Here is a 15,479-nt window from a genome sequence, read left to right on the forward strand (position 1 = left end):
TACATCTCATTAATTTGATTTTAAATATATCTCTTATGTACTCACTAAATTCATTTTCACTTAAATAATTTTAGCTATGGGTATCTCTTTATGGAATTGCTACACTCTCTCTTTATTTTCTTTTTCTTTGCTTGTATCACTTAAATCCACATGATATGTGAACTTATAATTGGCCAGTATCACTGAAATCATGTTACTCCTTTGCTTAGAACTATTCAATAGCTTCCCATGACTCTTTGAATAGACATGTAGACCCCAGCAATGGCAAATAGAATGCTATTGATTTAAACACCCTTTTTCTCCTCAACCTCTCCTTACAACTATCAGCCACATTTTAAAAAGGTTCTATGATTCAGTCCTCCTACAGCCTCCTCACATATTACCTCTGCTATAACATCAGTATGTCTATTCTCACCAGTTAATTTCTAATCTACCCCCATATCTCAGTTCAAGGCACACTCTTCAGGGAACTTTTCTCTGACCAGTCTCAATGTGATTCTTTTTGAGACCCACATCCTCAAAGCAGTTTATTTAAATATTTTTATTGCTAGTCATGGGGATTATTTTAAATTTAGATTTATTTGAAATTTGATTCTCCAGTGGACTGTGATCTGCATAGACAATATTTTATATCTGTTTGCTTGCAGTTATAACATTTTTGTTTAGTGTTATTCCTGTCTCATACCTTAAAATAATAGCCAAATGAATAGTGATACTACCTTGAGGACTGATTTCCTTTTCTCCAAATATTAACCTAATATAAAATAAAATATGTAAAATGTTGTTAAAAATATAAAACAATATGTAAGTAAACATGAAATTAAGGAAGCCTTTATCAAATGGCCCCCAAATCTTAATAACACAAATATTAATAAAGTTATTTACACATAAAATTGAAAAATATATATGTATAGTGGACATTTTTCAATATCAATCACTCATGGGGTTTATTTATCATAATACACTCCCACAAATAAATTAGGAAAGCATGAACACCCTAATAGGAAAATAAGCAAGAGATATGAGCAGAGAAGTTCAAAGACAGACATGTAAATTGATACATCAAACTGAAAAACTACTAAAATCTATGGTTTATAGTAATAATATTAATTAAATATAACAAAAACAGATTATACTTAATCTTCCAGATGTATCAGAAATATTTATTTTCTCTACTTAACATTTAGAGAGAAGAACACAGGATAATGACAAACAAATCAATCCGTGAACCTAACGAATGCCAAATCTGTGAAGTCAAGAGCAGACCCCTGATGAGCCTAATAGATGTCATTGTATCATTTCAAGAAGTGGAGGCTGCTACAGAAAGTTTTGAGACCTTGTGAATTTCTTTGCTCTCAATTCAGAGAAATCTCTGATCCCCACCTTCTTTCCTGGGCAGTCACCCACATCAGAGTTTAACTTTCAATTGTATGTTTACTTAAAAGGCGGCGAATGCCATATTGAATTTGCTTGGTCTTGATGCTGTAAATGATAGGATTCATTAAAGGAGGAAAGAGAAAGTATACATAGCTCATTATAATGTGGACCACTTGTGGCACATTTTCCCCAAACCTATGAATAAATGACAGACCGATAACAGTGACATAGAAGATGAGGACACAACCGATGTGGGAGATACAGGTATTGAGGGCCTTGGCTCTCTCTTTACCAGAGGCTATGCCCATGACTGTCTTAAGAATTAGGATATAGGAGAAAAGGATGATCAAAGAGTCTAAGAAGATTGTTAAAGAAATCAGAATTACAGGGTACAGTCTATTGAAAGTTATGTCAGCACAGGCCAGTTTCATGATTTCTTGATGAAGACAGAAAGCATGAGAGAGAACATGAGAGTGACAATATGGAAATGAAAAAAGACGCACAATTACAGGCACAATGGATATAAAACCCCTCATAAAAGCTCCCAACCCTAACTTTATCACTCGAGTATTGGTGAGAATGGAAGTATATTTCAAGGGACTGCGAATGGCAATAAAACGGTCATAGGCCATGGCAAGCAAGATACCTGATTCTACAATGGAGAGAGAGTGAATACAGTAGGCCTGCAGGAAACAGGCTCCGTGGCTCATCTCCCGATGATTCACCCATAATACACCCATTACAGTTGGCATTGTGGTCAATGTTACCATCAGATCTGTTCCCGCCAGCATGGCAAGGAAATAGTACATGGGTTCATGGAGAGTGTGGTCATTCTTGATTAGGTAGAGGAGAGTGCCATTGCCAAAAAGCACAGAGACATAGACTGCAAAGAAGGGGATGGAGATCCAGTGATGAGCTGTTTCCAGGCCTGGGAAGCCAGTCAGCAGAAAGGGGGCAGCACTGATATTGGGCCACATAATATGTCTACAGGCGAGGAGCAGCTTTCTAGAAATCTTTAATCCAGGAAACCAGATTTTTCAGTAGTAATATATCATGGCAGTATCAGTCACCATCTTTGAACTTTGGAATAATTAAATATAACTCTGCAACTATTTCCCTGCAGAAGAGTAGAGACTTGCAGGTATTAGTTGAGATGAGGAATGTTGGTCTTTCCCTAATTAGAACAAAATGTTAGGTTAATGCTTAACATATTCTCAAATTTTTTAAAAAAATTATTATTCTTAAAACATCAGTTCTTACTAGTATGTGTATCTTTAAATTTTTTTCAGCAAAAGTGATAACAATAACAAACAAGATAAATAAATACAAGTGAGTAATAATCACACTTAGCTGCTTTCTTGCTCTGATTGCTAACTTTTAATACAACTTAATTATGATCTTGATTTTTTTTCACAATCATGAAAAACACATGCACATATTATTTTTTTCAAACACTTCTTTGTTTTTGAAATTGAATGTCAGTGTTTTGGGAACACAACAAGCATCACTACCCCTTCCAATTGCTTTGTTGCTCCAACAATTACCCCTTTCTTGAGACTGACCACCAGAACTATGGTCCACCAACCAGCGACAGCTAATGAGTGTGTAGATGTGTTAGACATGATGCCTTGACCTCCACTTCCAACTTCCTGAATAAAAGTTTGCATTTTATCACAATTCCCAGGTGATTTGAGTGCACAGTAATATCTGAGAAGCATTGCTCCAAACATATCCTATTTATTCCACCTTTGGAGATAGATGCTTTTTTATTTTTTTACCTGGTTGATTATCTCATTCCTTCTAAGTATTCTCATGCAATTGTTTTTATTGTTCCTTCACCATTCAATGGTTCTTGTTTCCAAAATCATTTCACATAATCATGTGTTCAGATTCTTTCTCTATGTTTTCACTTAGCCCTATCTCCTTTTCCTCTAACACTTAACTCCTGAGGAGTTGTTGCTTATGTGACTGGTCACATTATAATGCTCCCACACCTTAAATATGTCAGTCATCTCCACTATGTCCATATTCTTGGTTGCCACAATCCAAAATTGAAGACATATTACCTTTTATGCTGCAGACTTATTTCATCAAACATTTGGAAGCATCAAGGCATGTCTCCATACTCAGCAGAAGAATGCTTTCCTCCTTCATAAGATGTCCTTAATAGCAGAAGTAGACCAGAATCAGGGCAAATCAACTCTTGTGTTACAAAATACTCTGACTTTACATCTGCATTGACATGGTACTCATTGAGATAAAAATCACCAACACTGGGAGATTCCTAAAATTAAAGTACATCTAAGTCATATAGAAATTTAAATTATAATTGTGCAAATGTTGTTCTGTACATGAAAGATTCTTTAGGCTTAAAAAGATGGACCTTAAAATAAAATAGTGAATTGTGAATCCATCTCAAAGTCCAAATAAATAAGTGGCCAGAGAAGATAGTGTGATACCTCTCTCCTCCACCCTTGTCTGCTCTTTAAATACACTCCACCCTTCCTGAGTGGAATAGAGGAATGGCTCCCATAGGCACCAGGGTGATGGGCCAGAGCCAGCATCTCAGGATTTATCCTTGAGCCTCATTGATAATTACCAATGTCCTTTATAAGAGAGCAGTTCCTTAAGTAAACACAGTCTTCTGTTAGGATCTAATAAAAACTATAATTCTCTATCCAGACAAATTAATAAGAGCACATAATGTCACATTCAATTTAGGGCATTCACAGTTATCCTTCTGCCAATCTAAGGGTCCAGATTAGAAAGTACAAATCCAATACAGTTTCTTTAATACACTTATTGGAAAGAAAGAAAAAAATCTGACTGTAGTGTTGCCCATATCAGCTGGGATCTTTGCTCTATGCAAACCTCTGGAAAAACTTTTAGAATTGTTTTCCTTGATTGCATCTAACTTTAGAGGGGAAAGGAGTGAATTCATATTTCTGTCCCTTACATTCATCAATTCTTATTATTGGAACAGGTACCCATTGCTGAACTATTTGAAGACTCAGAACAGATGATTTCTTTGTGTAGCCTCCTCAAGAGGTCTCATTAGCAAGCTATGTATGTAGAAATCACCTCCCCAGAGTTACATCTTTATAGCCACTCAAGAGATTCTTTGATTTCTCTACCTTCTCTCCTCTCTCTAAACAAAGTGTTTCCCAAAAGATGTGTGAAGAAAACTGAAAACTCAAAGGCCAGCAGATATAGAAATGTCAGGACTTGGTTATGTGACATCTTCCCTACACCAAGAATCCTAGGCATTGAGATTTAAGAAATCAATGAATGTCCTTTTCGTTGTGTTCTTCAAATGCCAAACATGATTTAGTTTATCCCAGGGATCACTTGTACCATTTTTGTTCCTAGAACTTATGAATTCCAATTGCATTTTTGTTTTTTCTGCTTCTTTGGGGGAAAATAAGTTCTGATACAGAAGAACATCAATAAATTCCTTAGTAGCCATGTGCATGACAGTCAATTTTTTCTCTTAAAATTATTTAATTTTTACATAATTGATCAGTTTGTGCCAGGTTCACAATGAGCAATGTGGTCTTTTTTTTTCCACAGAATATAACACAATAGTGGGTATTAGAAAGAAAGTATCTTAAGTTTTCATAGCACTGTTACTGCACAGATGGTAGCATGCTAAGGGGAGCACATAAAAAATATTTTTGGGATTGGGGAAAACTTCCCAGGGACATTCATCTTCTCAAATTAAAAAAAAAAGCCATGGGCTAATTATTGATTGAATATATTGGTATTTCATTTGCCAACATATTTTCTATAATTTTGCTTAATGTGCAAAATTCTTTCTAACCCTTCTTGTCTCTTGATGAAATAATAATACATAGCCTTTCTTCATATACTGCTAAAGTACAGACGTTGATCATGTTGACTTCTATAAGGAATAAAATGCATGGAAGGCCCTACATTAACTTTGTGTTTCAAAACTATAACATTATAATATTTCTTGAAGGCAGTTTATTACTAACCTCTCATTCCAGAAAAAAAAAAGATGTTATTATTAGAATGTTTCCATTATTTGTATCTCTTTTTCATATGTAGAAATTATGAGTTGCAGAACACAAAACAAAACCGTAGGTGTGCAGGAAATGGAACTTTATTTTATTATACTAGTAGGTAATTTGGAGTCCTCAGCTCATTAGTTGGAAGACATCAGATATTATCAACTAAAGGTCTTCTCACAATTCTTTGTGGGCTGCTAACCACGTTGGCATCTGCTGAAATCCTTCTTGTTTGGCTTCTGGTTGTTATAACAGCAAGACCTCTCTTGGTCTGAATACCTTACTCTCATCTATTTCTGATCTACTCTAGTGCCATGCAGTACCAGTGGGGTGGGGTGGGGGGTTCTAAAATCGAGGCAAAGAGGAAATATCTGAACTGTTTTTTCCACACAGTGCTGGAAACTCTATCAACCTCCTTTCTTTGCGTAGGCCCTGCAAACATTTCAAGTGTCATTGACCTCAAAACCATTAAGACTAATGATTCTTCCAGCGTAGAAAATGAAAGAAAATAGCAAACCAATCTACCAAGCAATGCAACAAAACTAAAGCCAATGTCATTAGTGATGTGATGGGGCAAGGAGCTGAGGATAAGAGCAATGGCTCTATGTCTTTTAAATGACAGGAATTCTAATCCTTTTAATTCTAAGACACATTGGCATCATATGGTTCATTCTGCTGAGAAACTCATCTTTCAATGGGGAGCATCCCCTAAGTAAGTAAATCAAGCTCAATTTCCATGGAAAGAGAGAAGGCGATTGATACCATCCTGAATCTGCTTGGTCTTAATACTATAGATTATTGGATTCATAAATGGGGGGAAAAGAAAGTAGATATAACTCATGATGATATGAACTACATGTGGCACATATTTCCCAAATCGATGAATGAGGGTCAGCCCAGTCACAGTGACATAAAAAACCAGTACACAGCTAATATGGGAAACACAGGTGTTTAGAGCTTTTGTCTGCTCCTTACCTGAAGCAATGCCCATAACAGTCTTAAGGATTAAGATATAAGAGATAAGGATAAGCATAGAGTCCAAGAAGCCAGTTAATGAGACCAGGGCTATAGGATAGAGTCTATTGAAAGTGATGTCAGCACAGGCCAGTTTGATCACATCTTGGTGCAAGCAGAAGGCATGGGAGAGGACATGGGACCTGCAGTAGGGGAATTTAGAGAGGGTGATGATTATGGGCATAATAAGTATAAATCCTCTCATTAGAACCCCTAGACCTATCTTCACCACCTTAGCATTGGTGAGAATGGAGGTGTATCTCAAGGGGTTGCAGATGGCAATAAAACGATCATAGGCCATAACAAGCAAAACTCCAGACTCCACAATTGAGAGTGAATGGATTAGATAGGCCTGGAAGTAGCAAGCTCCATGGCTAATCTCCCTGTGATCCAGCCACAGAACACCAAGCACAGTGGGCATTGTTGTAAAAGTCACTCCTAGATCTGTGGCTGACAAGATAGCTAAAAAGTAGTACATAGGCTCATGAAGAGTGTGGTCTTCTCTGATAAGGAAGAGGAGAGTGCCATTGCCGAGGAGGATGGAGATATAGATGACAAAGAAGGCGATGGAAATCCAAGGATGAAATGTCTCCAGACCTGGGAAGCCAGTCAGTAGGAAAGGGGCAGCACTAGTGTTGGACCACATGGTGGACACCTGCATTGAAACAAACAAATAAAAATAAAGTCTCTCTAAATTAGTCTTGTCCAGTAGAAATATAATTTAAGCTACATATGTGATTTTAAATTTTCTAATAGGCATATTAAGAAGATTTCAAAAAGGGAAGACTGACAAATAGTTTCAATAATGTATTTTACTTAATCTGCTATATTCAAAATATTATCATTTCAAATATAAGCAGTATAAAATTCATGGATGAAATATTTTATATTTTATTGTACTAATGCTTCAAAATCCAATATTTAGTTTACACTTCCAGGAAATACTAACTCAAGCTAAGCACAGCCTACAGTACTGGATAGTACACCTTTAGACTATAAAATTAATTTTGTCCTATCATTAAAATAAGAAATCACAGTCTTTGTATAGAATTCTGCTAACCTTGTATCCCACCTTTATAAATTTCTCATTCCAGTTCTCTAATTCTAATATTTTCTAACCTTTTATTATCTGGGTCAGAATCCTCAGCTAATGCTTATTCAAATGTCTGACCTGATCTCAACTAAAACCCAAGGTGCTTTGTCCAATCCTAGAAGACAGAAGTCTTCTAGTTTATTCTCATCTCTATTGTAAGCATATTTTACATTACAGGAAAGAATTTGATAGTTTAATTCTGGATTCACCATTCATTCATGTTATGTGTTCATTGATTTAATAAATAGGAATTGATGGTAACTACAAAAATGAACATTAAGGGCACAAACTTCATGATCTTGTGAGAGAAAAAAAAGCTTTCTTTTGTGATCTTTACTTGAATTGACTCACAATTTTTTTTGTGGCTAAATTATCATGCAAATCTACAAAACCACCACATTTAGGGAGCCCCAAAGAAGGGTGCCTGAAGTCTTTTCAGATATTATCTGACTTCATGGGATTTTTATATACCTAAATTTTATAGAGTTTTACAATTTTCTGCTTCAAGGAAGTATTGTATTTGTCTTCAGAAGACAGAATGTGGAAACTTCCCCCCCCCCCCCATTCCTGATGATATGAACTACATGTGGCACATATTTCCCAAATCGATGAATGAGGGTCAGCCCAGTCACAGTGACATAAAAAACCAGTACACAGCTAATATGGGAAACACAAGTGTTTAGAGCTTTTGTCTGCTCCTTACCTGAAGCAATGCCCATAACAGTCTTAAGGATTAAGATATAAGAGATAAGGATAAGCAGAGAGTCCAAGAAGCCAGTTAATGAGACCAGGGCTATAGGATAGAGTCTATTGAAAGTGATGTCAGCACAGGCCAGTTTGATCACATCTTGGTGCAAGCAGAAGGCATGGGAGAGGACATGGGACCTGCAGTAGGGGAATTTAGAGAGGGTGATGATTATGGGCATAATAAGTATAAATCCTCTCATTAGAACCCCTAGACCTATCTTCACCACCTTAGCATTGGTGAGAATGGAGGTGTATCTCAAGGGGTTGCAGATGGCAATAAAACGATCATAGGCCATAACAAGCAAAACTCCAGACTCCACAATTGAGAGTGAATGGATTAGATAGGCCTGGAAGTAGCAAGCTCCATGGCTAATCTCCCTGTGATCCAGCCACAGAACACCAAGCACAGTGGGCATTGTTGTAAAAGTCACTCCTAGATCTGTGGCTGACAAGATAGCTAAAAAGTAGTACATAGGCTCATGAAGAGTGTGGTCTTCTCTGATAAGGAAGAGGAGAGTGCCATTGCCGAGGAGGATGGAGATATAGATGACAAAGAAGGCGATGGAAATCCAAGGATGAAATGTCTCCAGACCTGGGAAGCCAGTCAGTAGGAAAGAGGCAACACTAGTGTTGGACCACATGGTGGACACCTGCATTGAAACAAACAAATAAAAATAAAGTCTCTCTAAATTAGTCTTGTCCAGTAGAAATATAATTTAAACTACATATGTGATTTTAAATTTTCTAATAGGCATATTAAGAAGATTTCAAAAAGGGAAGACTGACAAATAGTTTCAATAATGTATTTTACTTAATCTGCTATATTCAAAATATTATCATTTCAAATATAAGCAGTATAAAATTCATGGATGAAATATTTTATATTTTATTGTACTAATGCTTCAAAATCCAATATTTAGTTTACACTTCCAGGAAATACTAACTCAAGCTAAGCACAGCCTACAGTACTGGATAGTACACCTTTAGACTATAAAATTAATTTTGTCCTATCATTAAAATAAGAAATCACAGTCTTTGAATAGAATTCTGCTAACCTTGTATCCCACGTTTATAAATTTCTCATTCCAGTTCTCTAATTCCAATATTTTCTAACCTTTTATTATCTGGGTCAGAATCCCCAGCTAATGCTTATTCAAATGTCTGACCTGATCTCAACTAAAACCCAAGGTGCTTTGTCCAATCCTAGAAGACAGAAGTCTTCTAGTTTATTCTCATCTCTATTGTAAGCATATTTTACATTACAGGAAAGAATTTGATAGTTTAATTTTGGATTCACCATTCATTCATGTTATGTGTTCATTGATTTAATAAATAGGAATTGATGGTAACTACAAAAATGAACATTAAGGGCACAAACTTCATGATCTTGTGAGAGAAAAAAAAAGCTTTCTTTTGCGATCTTTACTTGAATTGACTCACAATTTTTTGTGGCGAAATTATCATGCAAATCTACAAAACCACCGCATTTAGGGAGCCCCAAAGAAGGGTGCCTGAAGTCTTTTCAGATATTATCTGACTTCATGGGATTTTTATATACCTAAATTTTATAGAGTTTTACAATTTTCTGCTTCAAGGAAGTATTGTATTTGGCTTCAGAAGACAGAATGTGGAAACTTCCCCCCCCCCCCCAATTCCTAATGTTTAATTAAAGGCGACATTAAAAGCAATCAGATTTGTCTATATTACTCAGTCATCTGATATTTCTTGCTTCTTTAAATCTCATAGTTTTGTGCTCAATTCAGGGCATATAGTGGTAAAAAAAAAAACACAGATATTTATACACTTAATAAAATGGCCATAATCCTATGTATCGACAACTACCAAATACTGGCAAGGATATGAAACAACAAGAATTCTGAGCCATTGCTGATGGGAATGCAAAATAATACAATCATTTGGAAATCAGTTTGGCGGCTACATACAAAACGAAACCTACTTTTACATAAAATGTAATCATTGCACTTCTTGGTATTTACCCAAAGGAATTAAAAATTTATGTCTACACATATTCTAAGAGGGAAGGCTGGACTGGGTGGGTGGGAAGAAATCAACCAAAGAAATCAACCATATATGCATAACTCATGGACACAGATAATAGGGTGGTGAAGGCCTGAGATGGGGGTTGGGGTGGGCTGGAAGGGGTTAATGGAGGAAAAAGGGGACATATATATTACTTTCAACAACACATATTTTTTTTTAAAAAGCAAAAACAACAAAACAAACAAACAAACAAACAAACAAACAAAAACTTGGAAGCAAACAAGATGTCCTTCATTAGATCAGTGGATAAATTAACTGGGGTACATCCAAACAATAGAATATTATTCAGCACTGAAAGGAAATAAATCAATGGTTCTCAACCTGTGGGTCGCGACCCCTTTGGGGGCTGAAAGACCCTTTCACAGGGGTCGCCTAAGACCATCGGAAAACACACATATAATTACATATTGTTTTTGTGATTAATCACTATGCTTTAATTATATTCAATTTGTAACAATGAAATTGGGGTCACCACAACATGAGGAACTGTATTAAAGGGTTGCGGCATTAGGAAGGTTGAGAACCACTGAAATAAATTATCACACCATAAAAAAACATGAAGTAAACTTTTGTGCATCTTACTAAGTAAAAGAAGCAATGTGAAAACACTCCATATTGTATGATTTTATGACATTCTAGAAAAGGCAGGCACCTGAGACTTTTAGTGCCACAAGAAACTGAATTCTGCCAACAATATGAATGAATTAGGAAATGAAATCTTTTCTAGACCCTTCAAATAAGTGTCCGACAAAACTTTGATTTTGTCCTTAAGATTTCTTAAGGAGAGAACCCACTCAAGCCTGCTAAACTTCTGACCTACAGAACTGTGCTATTATAAATGAGTGTTGATTTAAACACCACAGTTTGGGGCAATTCATTCCAAGCAATAGAAAACTAAGGCAGTAGGGATTGCTATTAGTCGTATCTTATCTATTAGTAAAAAGCAATATTTAGTTTAAGTTAATTATTATGTCAATTAGCTATTGACACATGGAAATGCCCTATACAACATTCACATTTGTTTTCATTTATATGCATAGTTCATCTAATTTTGGGTGACCCTGGAAGATGCCTGATGATTTCTGTCTGTTTTGATAATACACCTAAGTTTTAACTGGATGTCATCTCCATCCTGTCGTTCGCCTGCTTCTTCCTTTTTATATCCATTACACTCTTTTTGGTTTTATTACAATCTTATCCTTCACTTTGCCCCTCTTCCTCTAACTAAGTTCCAGATGTCTTTCCTGTATCACCCAGGCTTCAGCACAAAATTTAACACAAAATGTTTTGTCTTTCACATTTCTACTATCAGTCCCTCAGACTTAGTATCTTTAATTAAATCATTCTAATTAAAACATGGATGTACTTCCCTGGCCAGTGTGACTCAGTTGGTTGTGTGTTGTCTTGCATACTGAAAGGTGGCCAGTTCGATTCCAGGATAGGACACAGGGCACATACCTGGGTTTTGGGTTCAATCACCAGTCGGGCACTGATGTTTCTTTCTCACATTCTCTCACAAATGTTTCTCTCTTTCCCTCTCTCTAAAATAATCAATAAAAACATATTTAAAGCATGGGTGCACTTTCAATCCAATACTACCATTGTTTAATATTACTAACTGCTATATTAAGCATCAATTCTCCTGGAAGAAATGACAGACTTTGGCCTGCTGATCATGAAATGATTTCTAAAATTTTAATTATATTATTATTAACATGATGCACTGCCTAGCTGGTGTGCTGATGGTTAAAATGATTTATGTAATGGCACTGACTTTCAAATAATACTGATACCATAATTGGCTAATGTGTAAGTTGTCTAATCCATACACTGTCTTTTCACAAATGTCCAAATAAGAGATACCAATAACTCACCAACTACTTATATATGTGATATCATCAGGCCCTCCAGACTTTAATTTTCCCCCTTTTGTGGGCATGATTGATTGATCAGTTCTGACTTGGTCTCAACCACTAGAGTTCTTATGCAATATTTGCTTCTAATCCTTAATGGAACAGCAACTCTTAAAGATAGGAATTGTTTTGTTCTATAACTGAGATTTAGTCAAATCACTGAAGGCAAAAGGCACAAAGAAGAGGAAAGAGATAGCAGAAATGTCACAGAGAAAGGTATGAGAGAAAGAATACTGAACACAGAGAACAGAACCTAGAGGAAGAGAAGATGCAGCATAGTCCTACATGTGTTATGATGATCCCGCTCTGCACATTCACTCTCAATATCAGTCTCTCTTCCCCTTCTTGCCTCTTCCAAAAAAAAAATTGTCTTCTGTAGGAAAAATATTCTTGATAGCTCTGGGCTAATAATCCATTTCACTGGACAGGCCAATAGAGACAAATAATAGCTTTCCTCGGTTTTCTATTTACCTTCTTGCAACACCTACATGAAGGAAGGGTAGTCCAAGAAGAGCAGTTATCTTTATTTTCCTTTCTGTTATCTCCATTCTGTTCTCCTATGACAATCAGAGCCTTACCTGGGGCACCAGGAATTAATGGGAGAAATAATTGCTGGATCTTGACGTAGAACGTGGTATGCATGTTACTTTTGAAGACTGCTAACATGATTAATTGGTGAAGTTATCTGTACAGAAAAATGGTCCCCCAGGGTCCCTGCAGCTGTAGATAATTAGGCTTCTAGGATATCTTTTCCTGGCCTCTTTGGGAGAAAGAGTTGGGCCCCCAGAGCTGTGTCCTGTATTCCCACATTTTCATTGCAGACAGTAAACAAAATTGTAGCTTCATCTAAGAGATGAAAGTCTTGCTGTCAGATCATCGTGGTCCCTTCATATCCTCACCTCAAAAAAGAGAAGACACCATCAAAACTACATTTGACTTTATTTCTAAATCCTGGAGCAAGTAAACTCACTAAATTAAGATGAAGCTTGATCATTTCCTGACACCTTTCTTTGGTTTAAAATGAGATTACTCATTATAGTACTGGACATATGCATTCCTGAAGTTGTATTTTCTCATATATGAGTGAAATTGCTAATAAATTCAAACAGTGAGCTTTTTATTTATCTTTTAGTCTTACCCAGAGGTCATAGTTCTTGTTGCTAGATCAATTCAAGTCAAGTAAAAAATCTTTCGCTTTAAGTATCTTGTAGTAAGGTGATGCCATGGACATTAATGAAGGTGTTCTTACCATCCTTGAGTTTCTGTAATACTTTGTAATTGAGTAGAAAGGGTATATTCATATTCTGGCAGCAATACGGATCTGAGGAACTCTATTGTCTTGTCTGAACCTTGTCTTCTAAATTTATCCTGGATCCTAGCCCAACTGTGAGACTTTAAAAGGAGGGTGTATGCAATGTATTCAACCATGGAGGTCACATTTTGGCGTTCGACATTTCAGATTCAGTTAAATTCCTCCTGAACTCTGCTGTGCTCATAAGCCTTTGTGAAACTTGGTTGGATTTGGAAAGTCATGAGTAAGAGACAGTCTCTGGAAATGTCTGAAATGTCCCTATGCCTGAAAACTATTTGTATCGAGTACAAATTTAGGGGTGACGATATAGGACAGCCATAATTTGAACTCAAAATGAGATGAAAGTAGTGAGCACCCGAGGTAATCCACATAATGTCCAAGCTGTCCTCTCACATATTGAAGATAGATTTATTCTTTCATCTATATAACTCTCCTACCCCTATACACCATTCCTGGCAACACACTTTCTCTAGAACAAATGGAAAGTCATTTGAGGCAAGATGCTCCAAGGTTAGGATAACTTTCTAGTGAGGCAGAGGACAATTCTCTGGAGAACAGGAACAGCTCAAAACCGCCAGGTTTGGGGGCCTGGGAGGAAGTGAGCAAAGCACATTGGTGGGGGGGGAGGGAGTGTCCCTCAGTCCAGCCTGCACCCTCACCAATCTGAGACTCCTTGGGGGATGTCTGACTACTGGTTTAGGCCCAATTCCACCAGCAGTTGGACATTCCTCTAACAATCTGGGACTGCTGGCTCCCAACTGCTCGCCTGCCTGCCTGCCTGATTACCCCTAACTGCTTCTGCCTGCCAGCCTGATCACCCCCTAACCACTCCCCTACCAGCCTGATGATGCCTAATTGCTCCCCTGCCATCCCGATTGCCCCCAACTGCCCTCCCCTGCTGACCTGGTCCCCCCAACCGCCCTCCCCTTCTGGCCCAGCCCCCCCAACTGCCCTCTCCTGCTGGCCTGGTCACCCCTAACTACCCTCCCCTGTCAGCCTGGTCACCACTAACTGTCCTCCCCTGTAGGCCTGGTCCCCACCAACTACCCTCCCCTGCTGGCCTGATTGCCCACAACTGCCCTCCCCTGCCGGCCATCTTGTGGCTGTGGGTGCCACCATCTTTGATGGCAGGGCAGCCAATTAGCATATTCCCTCCTTATTGGCTGTGGGTACCACCATCTTTGAGGGTGGGGCAGTCAATTAGCATATTCCCTCCTTATTGGCTGTGGGCACCACTATCTTTTGTGATGGTGTGAGGGTCAATTAGCATATTCTCTCTTTATTAGATAGGATTATTAGATAAGATTAATAGATTGCTCTGCATGAAGGAGATTCACTGATGTGTTGGTATGTTGGTCTAGTGCAGTGGTTGGCAAACAGCGGCTCGCGAGCCACATGCGGCTCTTTGGCCCCTTGAGTGTGGCTCTTCCACAAAATACCACGTGCGGGCACACACATACAGTGCGATTGAAACTTCGTGGCCCATGCGCAGAAGTTGGTTTTCGGCCTGGGCGAGTCTATTTTGAAGAAGTGGCGTTAGAAGAAGTGGGAGGTGTTGGTTGGGCGGGCCACGGGATACGCAGCACTGGGGAGGTACATTTGCTGAGATTGACTCCTTCCAACTCTCCCATCCACACTCATCTATCTGAAACAAGTATACAAGACGAGTGTGAATGGGAGAGTTGGAAGAGGTCGACCTCAGCGAATGTACCTCAATCAGATTGAGGATGTTTTTAGCAAAGGCCAGCTTAGGAGTACCCTAATTAAGTTAATAACAATGTACCTACCTATATAGTTTAAGTTTAAAAATTTTGGCTCTCAAAAGAAATTTCAATTGTTGTACTGTTGATATTTGGCTCTGTTGACTAATGAGTTTGTTGACCACTGGTCTAGTGGACCACTCTGAAATCTACCCTGCTTACATATACAAAACC

The 15,479-nt window shown here is 37.7% G+C and overlaps 2 protein-coding genes across 2 annotated transcripts; both read right to left on the reverse strand.

Annotated features, from left to right (window-relative positions):
• Positions 1-1,149: 1,149 nt before the first annotated feature.
• LOC106723752 (olfactory receptor 51B2) lies at positions 1,150-2,527 on the reverse strand. The gene has a single exon (XM_014528489.1). It carries the CDS (start codon positions 2,352-2,354, stop codon positions 1,416-1,418), a length of 939 nt encoding a protein of 312 aa, XP_014383975.1. The 5' UTR covers positions 2,355-2,527; the 3' UTR covers positions 1,150-1,415.
• Positions 2,528-8,015: 5,488 nt separating this feature from the next.
• Positions 8,016-8,900, reverse strand: LOC106723751 (olfactory receptor 51B6-like). The gene has a single exon (XM_014528488.1). It carries the CDS (start codon positions 8,898-8,900, stop codon positions 8,016-8,018), a length of 885 nt encoding a protein of 294 aa, XP_014383974.1.
• Positions 8,901-15,479: the final 6,579 nt, after the last annotated feature.

This window comes from Myotis brandtii, unplaced genomic scaffold, assembly GCF_000412655.1.
Source record: "Myotis brandtii unplaced genomic scaffold, ASM41265v1 scaffold637, whole genome shotgun sequence".
NCBI lineage: Eukaryota > Metazoa > Chordata > Mammalia > Chiroptera > Vespertilionidae > Myotis > Myotis brandtii.

Coding starts and splice junctions, on each gene's coding strand:
- LOC106723752 (XM_014528489.1), bottom strand. CDS start 2,354: ATGTGGCCCAATATCAGTGCTGCCCCCTTTCTGCTGACTGGCTTCCCA.
- LOC106723751 (XM_014528488.1), bottom strand. CDS start 8,900: ATGTGGTCCAACACTAGTGTTGCCTCTTTCCTACTGACTGGCTTCCCA.